The sequence below is a fragment of the Rattus rattus genome, chromosome X (assembly GCF_011064425.1).
Source record: "Rattus rattus isolate New Zealand chromosome X, Rrattus_CSIRO_v1, whole genome shotgun sequence".
Lineage (NCBI taxonomy): Eukaryota > Metazoa > Chordata > Mammalia > Rodentia > Muridae > Rattus > Rattus rattus.
This window is the reverse complement of record NC_046172.1, coordinates 15,650,938-15,660,206: the sequence shown is the minus strand read 5'-3', so window position 1 is coordinate 15,660,206 and position 9,269 is coordinate 15,650,938. Positions and strand designations below refer to the sequence as shown.

The 9,269-nt window shown below is 46.8% G+C and overlaps 1 protein-coding gene across 1 annotated transcript; it reads left to right on the top strand.

Moving 5' to 3' along the window:
- The first annotated feature begins 1,014 nt into the window (after positions 1 to 1,014).
- Ftsj1 (FtsJ RNA 2'-O-methyltransferase 1) lies at positions 1,015 to 8,650 on the top strand. The gene is made up of 13 exons (XM_032890070.1): positions 1,015 to 1,297; positions 2,144 to 2,299; positions 2,543 to 2,612; positions 2,699 to 2,789; positions 3,909 to 3,987; positions 5,619 to 5,671; positions 5,760 to 5,813; positions 5,920 to 6,022; positions 6,131 to 6,214; positions 6,731 to 6,834; positions 6,913 to 7,101; positions 7,265 to 7,306; positions 8,244 to 8,650. Exons 2-12 carry the CDS (start codon positions 2,179 to 2,181, stop codon positions 7,295 to 7,297), a joined length of 981 nt encoding a protein of 326 aa, XP_032745961.1. The 5' UTR covers positions 1,015 to 1,297; positions 2,144 to 2,178; the 3' UTR covers positions 7,298 to 7,306; positions 8,244 to 8,650.
- Positions 8,651 to 9,269: the final 619 nt, after the last annotated feature.

Sequence of the window (9,269 nt, the reverse complement as noted above, 5' to 3'; positions counted from 1 at the left end):
TACCCTGCCAATAGCCAGTTAACCATTTACCAGCACTCTGCTGACAGCACTAGAATAGTGCTAATACAGGGTAAATGCTCTTTCAATATTGTGTTTTATGCACTAGGTCAGGATATGAGCACACTCACAAGAACATATAAATATTCATATATGCTTTAAACTTTTATTCATTCATACATTATTTATTTATTTGGGGAGGGGATGCGTGACACAGTGCACATGTTGGGTATTAAAGGACAACTTGTAGGAGTCTGTCTTCTCCTTTCATCCACCTTGTGTCCGAGGAATCAAACTCGGGTGGTCAGATTTGACTGTAAAAGCCTCTACCCAGTGTGTCTTGCAAATCCCTAGACGTGCTTTTCAGTGGTGCGAGGGGGGTGCGGGGGTGGTGCGGGGGTGGTGGTTAAAACGTATCAGGAAAAAGTATTTGGAAAATATACAATTAGGAAAGGATTCACATCTAACTCTCCGATTAACACCCTGAATTCTACATAGGTGATTATCTCTACTTTTCAGATGGGGAAACTAAAGTTCTGAGGTGGTATATTGAAAGCATTTCAATCAACCGGTAGAGGTAGGATTCAAATTCGCACGTGGTAGCGTCCCGGTAGTTGAATTCAAAACTGCACGCAGTAGCTTCCTGGTTAGCTTGCTTTTGCAACAGGTTTTCCTCCTCGCGTGGTCACGTCCCACTCCCTTGCGTCATTTCCTTTCCCGACAGACTTAAAGAAAAATAGGTGTGGCCATGTCCAATGAATTTTGGGAAATGTAGTACATAGGCTCCATAACCGCCCCGATGTAAAAAGGAAAATGTGGCCAAGTAAGTTATCTATCCTTTTTCTTGCTTTTTTTTTTTTAGTTTTGTCTGAGTGAGCAGAGAGAGGTGGAAGTTTCCCATGTCAAGGTCTCTCTATGTAGCTCAGACTGGTCGAGAACTCGGAATCTTGCTCCTGAGCACGGATATGCGACCTTAGGCTTGAAACAAAGAACAGAGAGCCAGTTCACGTGCCTTGCAACATTATTGGTCAAACAACGTCAGTTGCATTCTGGGAACTGAAGTTCCTGTGACCCGGATATGTCGACACAAGATAACGAAACTAACGTCTTACGTTGTGCTCTGATCTGAACCTCCTTGGAACTGAACTATTTCACAAAGCAAACTTTACCACGTTGTGACAGCCTCTAGGCGTGTGCAATAGGCCTTCGGGTCATCTCCGAACACCAACTATATAGTCCTATCTTTAACCATCAGTTTGCACACTCTTCTTTCAGCCACCCTCTGTATCCAAGAGGTGAGGTAGGTGGTGGGGCACCGAGAACTTGAACTGGGACCGAGACTGAAGGCATGCCTGCCCTGTCCCCAACTCGGGATAAGGGATTCACTAGGTGCTGCAGCTGCATAATTCAATCAAGCCCTGGGAAGCTTGCCCAGAGAACTAGAATGCTGGGTGAATTCGAGAGGGGTACAGCATGGAGCTACACAACTGATCTGCTATCTACTGGGCCACCTTGAAGGGTATTTGGTGGTTCTGATGGGCTGATGGTTTTTGAGGCCATGCAGATGGACTTAGGGCTGTTAATAAAAGATGAATCTTGAAGGTATTAGACATGTGGTGCTGTGTCCACTGGGAAATTAACGAAGGCTCATAAAAAGAGTATGAGGGGGTGGCTATTCAGAAGTTTACATAGTAATCAATGTTGGTGAGGTTGTGGAGAGAATAGCAGAGATGGGTAGGCAGAGTGATAAACTAATGGAATCAGTGGTGAAAGAAGAAGTAGAAGCTGTATGAGCAATAGGAGAAATGTATGTATTGATGAAAAGGATACTGAAGGCCATTTGTGTGACCTTTGAGAGGTTGGTCTGAGGGTTGAGTAAATGGAGCTGGTAAATTGGTGTAATAGTATGTTAGTGACAATAGTCCAAAGTGAGCAGAGTCAGTAGTGGGTCCTCTGTCAGTTAACTGTGGATTCTGTGGTGTCCCATAGTGATGGGGACCTATGTGATGAGCAGAGGGGCCTGAGAGTTCATGATAAGGCACTTAGGGCCCTGTCTGGCTTCAGTCTCCACATGTTGAATGTGCTGACTGTCATGTGGGTCCCATGAACTCAGTTAACTGCATTTTGTGTTCTTTGTCCTGTGCAGGACAGCGTCAGCTCCCTACCTACGAGCAAACTGAGATGGGACGGACATCTAAGGATAAACGGGATGTCTACTACCGCCTGGCCAAGGAGAAGGGCTGGCGGGCCCGAAGTGCTTTCAAGCTACTTCAACTTGATGAGGAATTCCAACTCTTCAAAGGTGCCCAGTTCGGTGGCTAAGTGACCTGGGAGTGGAGAGCAGGCTGCTTCTGCAGAACTCTCTGTAGTGGGTGGGCTCACTTGGAGCATATCAGGAGCACGGAGACAGGGGAGAAGATGGGCCCCCAAAGAGGAGGCAGGCACAAGAGGTGGGTAGACATAGATTCTCCCCAGGAGAGAGGTGACACGTGCAGTATCTTCTGCTTATGCAGCCGACCAGTATGTCTTCACTGTGTGTGCACAGGTGTGAAGCGAGCAGTTGACTTGTGTGCAGCCCCAGGCAGCTGGAGCCAGGTGCTGAGCCAGAAGGTTGGGTGAGTGGAGGGGCTGGAGGGGGGCCTGGTGGGGGGAAGGCCTGGAATGTAAATCCTATGCTGACATGGACTTGTGCTGTCCACAGGGGCCACAGTTCTGGTCAGGTGGTGGCTGTGGACTTGCAGGCTATGGCTCCACTCCCAGGTGTGATACAGATACAGGGTGACATCACTCAGGTGAGAGCATGCTCGAGAATGTTGGGGTTACCCTGAGTGATGGGCTCCATTTGGGGATGATAGAAAAGAAAGTAGCAGAGAAACAAGACAATAAAAACCGAGAAAGGCTGTATAGTCCCCAGATATAAAGGCTGCATTATAGAATAAGACTGTGGTTCGAAAGGAAAGGAAGAACATTAAAGACTTAGAGATGGCTTGAGCAGGTAAAGGGGCTTGCCAACCAACCAGATGACTGAGTTCAATCCCGGAAGTCGTTCTCTGACCTCCATATGCATATGTACCTAGACATCCACAAAATAAATGAATAAATAAAGGGCTGGAGATGGTTCAACAGTTAGTTAAGAGCACTGATTGCTCTTCCAGAGGATCTGGGTTCAATCCAGAACACCCACACAGTGGCACACAACTATCTGTAACTTCAGTCCCAGGGAACTGGATGCCCTCTTCTTGCCTCCCCCAGCACCAGGCATACATGTGGGGCATGAACGTGCATAAAGGCCAAATACCTACATACCTTATAAAAGAAAAGAAAAAAAAGCAAAGGAAGGGGAGAGAAATTAAGAAACATGTTTAATTAATTGATTAATTTTGTTAGTATTTGTTGTGTGTATGGGTGGGTGTTCGTGCGCCATGGTGTGCATATAGAGGTCGGAGGATAGCTTGAAGGAGTCAGTTTTCTCTTTCCACTATTTGAGTTTCAGGGATGGAACTCTGGGTCACGAGGCCTGGAAGCAAGTGCCTTTACCTTCCAAGCCAATTAGTTCACCAGCCCCTTAAAAAAAATTTTTTTTTAAAGAATAAATATAAAAGAAAGAGGAAGGAACTGGAGATGCACCTTAGTGCTAGAACGCTTGTGCAGTATAAGCAGAGCATGCTGAGTTCTATCCCAGCACCAAAGACAGAAACCAAGACAGAGCTTAGCTGCCTGTACATAGATTGTATTGCAGACACACCGAAAGATGGTGAGGGTGGGTCCCGGAGATGCAACCTGGTCTTAGAGAGGCAAAGCCTAAGAACATGGCTGTCCCAGAGGCTTTGAGGCTAGGGCTGTGGGCAGGTGGAATTTGAGGGTGAGGGCAGCAAAGGGGTACTGAGGTCATTCACCCCCTTTCTCCATAGCTCTCCACTGCCAAGGAGATCATCCAGCACTTTGAGGGCTGCCCTGCCGACCTAGTAGTGTGTGACGGGGCTCCTGATGGTAAATGGGATGTGGGGGTTACCTCTGTTTCTTAGCTCAGTTTTTTCCTCCCTCTTTCCCTCTATTCTTCCTACCTCTCCCCCTTTTCTGGAACTTTCTTCTACCTCTGCTCTCATTGTCCATCTACCCTCCTTCTCCTCACCTTTCAAGGTTTTTTTTGGACTGCTTCATGCTGCTGAAAATAGATGGACCCTCATGTATGCAAAGCAAGTATTCTGCTTAAGGTTCACCCCTTGCCAGACAGCTTTGTGCTTTGTGTCAACCCTCCTGCCTTCTCATCTGAGTGCCCGTCCAATCCTAAGTTCTGTTTCTGATTTGTTTTGTTTTGTTCTAGTTTAGCCAGCCATCTATTCAAAACATTTTCTGAGCACATATTGTGTTGGGAAAGTGTGCATAAATAAATTCCATTGATCTCTAGCCTCGCGAAGTCAATGTTTCAGTGGAACTGCATAGAAAAGAGACAGTTGAGCTGGTGGTAGCTCAATGCCTGTAAATCCAGAGCTTGGAAAACTGAGGCAGAAAGCTCGCTAGAGCTCAAGGTCAGCCTGATTATAAAGGCCCTGTCTCAAAAAATAGGTGGGCGGGGGCTGGCTTAGTGGTTAAGTGCTTGCTGTTCTTCCAGGGAACTGAGTTCTGTCCATGCCTGGTGGCTCACAAATGCCTGTAGCAGAAGATCTGACACTCTCTTTCGGCCTCTATGGGCACACACTTGCAACATATAAAACACAGACACACATACATAAAAAGTTTTAAAAATACACAAAATGAATAGCAATTTACAATGTTTAACAAAAAAGATACTTTAAAAAAAAAAAGGTTAACAGATCCTATAGGGAAGTCACAGAAACAGGCCAAGGAAATAAAAATTACCTGCTGAGATTTGAATTAAAGTAGACGAGAAAGACTTCATTGACTTGTCAGCAGAAAGAATTGATATGGAAGGGGCCGACAGGCTGTCAGTTACTGTACTGCTCTTGATACTTCGAACTTGGAGAAAGCTGGAGGGCTGTACACCAAGGAAGACTGCCTGACTGGGATTGTGACTGTGTCGCTTAGGTTTCTTGAACAGTGTGAGGGGTAGAGGTGGAAGCAGAGACGCCCCCCACCACCAAGGAGATGGTCACTGCAATAGTGCAAAAAAAAAAGTGACTTATACCAGTGGGGGCTCCAGTGACAGGCAAGGAGAGAATACTCCATTTTGAAAATAGAATGAACTGGATCTGCTAAAGTCTGGAATGTGAGTATGACATGGGCCAAAGTTTGTCACAGGGACTAAAGTTTTTGACACGAATAGAAGGATCCAATGAACTGAGAAACATGAAGGAACTGATACTAGAGAAGGGAGTAGAAATTTGGCTTTGAACTTGTTGAACCTATGGGGTTGGTCTATCAATAAAGCTCCACAAAGCTATCTGGGCTAGAGGTAGGAATACGAGTGCTGCCTGTGGGACAAGTAGTTTCCAGAATTAAAGTGACTTTCCAGGTTGCTAAGGGCTCAGGGCTCAAATCCAGTTGGAAGGCAATACTCTTTCCAGAACCTTCCCAGTAAGAGGGCCTAAAAAATGTCTTTGGTTTTCTAAGGAGATATATCAAATCAGAGAGCCCCTAATGCTGTTCTCCTCTTCCTACAGTCACTGGCCTCCATGATGTAGATGAGTACATGCAGGCCCAGCTTCTGCTTGCCGTGAGTAACCCTGGTGGCTGCCTCTGCCCTCCTTTGGCCCGTTCTTGCCTGCTTCTGCCTCCACCTTACCTGCCTGTCCTTTCTGCAGGCTCTTAACATTGCTACTCATGTCTTGAAGCCAGGGGGCTGCTTTGTGGCCAAGGTGAGCCTTGGGGAGCCTGGGAGAGTGGTGAGAAAGGTCCCTGTTGCAGGAGGTGGGGTGGGGGAGGGCACCCTTACTTCTCTATCTTGCCTTCCACACCCTACAGATATTCCGAGGCCGGGATGTGACCCTGCTCTGCAGCCAACTACGCATCTTCTTCTCCAGTGTGCTGTGTGCTAAGCCTAAGAGTAGCCGGAACTCCAGCATTGGTCAGTGAGTGACGTGGAGGCCTGATAGGCAAGGGGGCGAGTGGTCATGTGTCTGCACAAGGTTAAGGTGACAGAGAGTCACCCCTCACTCCAGGTTTTCCCCCACAGAGGCCTTTGCTGTGTGTCAGGGTTATGACCCTCCTGAGGGCTTCATTCCAGATCTGACCAGACCCCTGATGAACCACTCATACGGTGAGAGCCAGAGCTGGTGGCCCATGCCTAGGGAAAGCACCAGCCCCATGCAGTTCATGTCTCTTGAGAGCCCTCAGCCTCACACCCCGGTAGCAGTTGCACCTCCTTAGGGATATTTCAGACAGTCTTCCATTGGTAGCTCTTGGTCCTGGTGGAAATTCTGTTGCAGCAGACTAAGCGTTCACCCTGGGAAGATCCTCCCTGTCTATCTTCCTTAGGGAAACCCTCAGTCACCGCCCTCAGGTAGAACGCTCCCCTGTGTTAAACATGTTCCCTGTGCCAGTCTGTAGCCTCACGCCTACCTCTGTAGATTCTGTTTGAATGTGCTGGTAAAATGCTGGCCCGGTATGGTGCAGCAAAAAGCCAGACCACAAGCTGTCATTTCAGAATCAGCGATCAGAAGGTGATCTGCACCAGAGGACTAGTTGAAAAAGGACCGTGATTGGGGGGGTTGGGGGAGGGGGCATCAGTGCTGCCGCCACCGCCATCTATATCTTCACTCCTCCTCTTTCCAAGAGACAGATTTCAAGCAGCTGCATGGTCCCGCCCGTGTTATTGTGCCCTTCGTGACCTGTGGGGACCTCAGCGCCTACGATTCGGACCGTACTTACTCTCTGGATGTGAGTGCCAGCTAGCAGGGCAGGGGTCAGGAGATTGTCCTGGATTCTCGGATTCTCATCACCTCTTGTGTCCTGCAGCTAGACAATGGCTCTGAGTACAAATATACTCCACCCACACAGCCCCCCATTGCACCTCCATACCAGGAAGCCTGCAGGTTGAAGAAGAATGGACAGCTAGCCAAGGAATTCCTCCCCCAGGAATGCTCCATTGACAGAGTAGACAAGTTGCCTCAGCCTCTGGCTATCCATACCCTGCCAGCCCCCAAGGTAAGAATTTTTACCTCTGAGCCCGCTATGTGACCATTTCTGCCCTGACTCACTCACATGGTTCTTTCCTGCTTTGCAATAGGTATAAGAACCAGTAGGCCAGCCCACTGACAAAAGGAAAAATGTAGTCGCACATCTGAGTCCCTTTCTTTTTCTTTGGCAGGTGGAAGACAATGAAATTAATTGTTCATCTTAACACATTAAGGTAAATTTGCTTTTTTTTCTCTCTGAAGTTTAAATAAAGGGCACGTTTAAGAAAAATCTGAATAGGGACTGCAAGCTGGCTCTAGTTAACAGCAGGTATTGCCCTTGCAGAAGATCTGAGTTTGGCTTCCAGCAACCATGTGTGGGAGCTCACAACTGCCTATGACTCACCTCCACAGGAGCAGACATCTCTGGTCTCTCAGGGTACCTACATTCACAAGCATATACAGGACATACATACACAATTAAAAATAATAAAAATAGTTTGGGCCTGGTGACACTCACTTTATTTTAAAGATTTATTTATTACACTGTAGCTGTCTGTCTTCAGACACACCAGAAGAGGGCATCAGATCTCATTATGGATGGTTGTGAGCCATCGTGTGGTTGCTGGGATTTGAACTCAGGACCTCTGGAAGAGCAGTCAGTGCTCTTAACCAGTAAGCCATCTCCAGCCCCAATTCTAAGACTTTAATCCCAGCAAGGGATTAAAGGATGGAAGGGTGGGGTGCAGGCAAGTCTCTACAAGTTTGAGGTTAACCTGGTCTGAGTAGTTCCAGGCCAGCCATTGCTATAATGACACCTGTCTATAAAAAAGAAAAAGAGAGAGAAAGAAAGAGAGAGAAAGAGAAGGAAAGAAAGGAAAGGAAGGAAAAGAAAGAAAAATCCTCAGTGGTTTGAAAATATACCCAGTTTGTAGAGTGCTTGCCTAAAATGCACAAAACCCTAGGTTCAATCTCTAGCTACCACATAAGAAACCAGACATAGTAATCCTAGCACCCAGAAGATGCCATAGAAGAATCAGAGTTTCTAGAACATCCTCAGATACTTAGCAGGTTTGAAGCCAGCCTGAGCTACATGAAAACCTGTCTCAAAAAAAATTTCTTGGACTTTCCATCCCACAATCCCTTGCGCCCTTTCCAACTTGGGCCCAACAGAATGGCTCCCGCAAAGAAGGGTGGCGAGAAGAAGGGCCGTTCTGCCATTAACGAGGTGGTGACCCGAGAATACACCATCAGCATTCACAAGCGCATCCATGGAGTGACTTCAAGAAGCGTGCTCCTTGGGCGCTCAAAGAAATTCGGAAATTTCCCAAGAAGGAGATGGGGACTCCAGATGTGCGCATAGACACCAGGCTCAATAAAGCCGTCTGGGCCAAAGGAATAAGGAATGTTCCGTACCACATCCGAGTATGTTTGTCCAGAAAGCGTAATGAGGATGAGGATTCACCAAACAAGCTCTACACACTGGTAACTTACATGCCTGTTACCACATTCAAAAATCTACAGACGGTCAATGTGGATGAGAACTAACTGCTGAATGTCAAATAAAGTTACAGAACTGCAAAAAAAGATTTCTTTGTGTAGCCCTAGCTCTATAGACCAGGCTGGCCTCAAACTTAACAGAGATCCACCTGCCTCTGCCTTGAGTTTAGAATAAAAAGCACATGCCACCCCCACCTCCTAGAGACTTTAAAAAATGAAATGTATTTATACACTCATACACATACAGTTTTTTTTAAAAAATTCTTTAAAAGGTTAAAAGGTTCAATCTTCAATACTGCCAAGGAAATAAAACAAAACTACATTAAGAGCTGGGATGCAGTTTAGTTGGTAAAATGCTTGTCTGTAATGGACAAAGCTCTGAGCCCCAGAACCATGTAGTAGTCCATGCCAGTAATCCTGTGATAGGAAGTTCTTAGTTACTTTTCCATTTGCTGATAAGACACCATGACCGAGGCAACTCATAGAAGAGAGCCTTCCTTGTGGGTTTACAGTTTGAGAGGATGAGTCCGTGATCATCATAGCAGGGAGCATGGCAGCAGGCAGGCATGACTCGAGCAATAATTAGTAATCATATAAACCACTGGGCAGAGAGAGAGAGGTAGAGAGGGAGGGAGGGAGGGAAGGAGATGGATTACTGGGAATACCCTGGGCCATTGAGTTCTCCAAGTTTGTCCCCAA

Excerpts from the sequence above, each read along its gene's own strand:
- Ftsj1 (XM_032890070.1), top strand. The coding sequence starts at position 2,179 with ATGGGACGGACATCTAAGGATAAACGGGATGTCTACTACCGCCTGGCC. Across the intron at positions 2,790-3,908 it reads TACAGGGTGACATCACTCAG|CTCTCCACTGCCAAGGAGAT; the intron begins GTGAGAGCATGC and ends CTTTCTCCATAG. Across the intron at positions 6,835-6,912 it reads ACCGTACTTACTCTCTGGAT|CTAGACAATGGCTCTGAGTA; the intron begins GTGAGTGCCAGC and ends TGTGTCCTGCAG.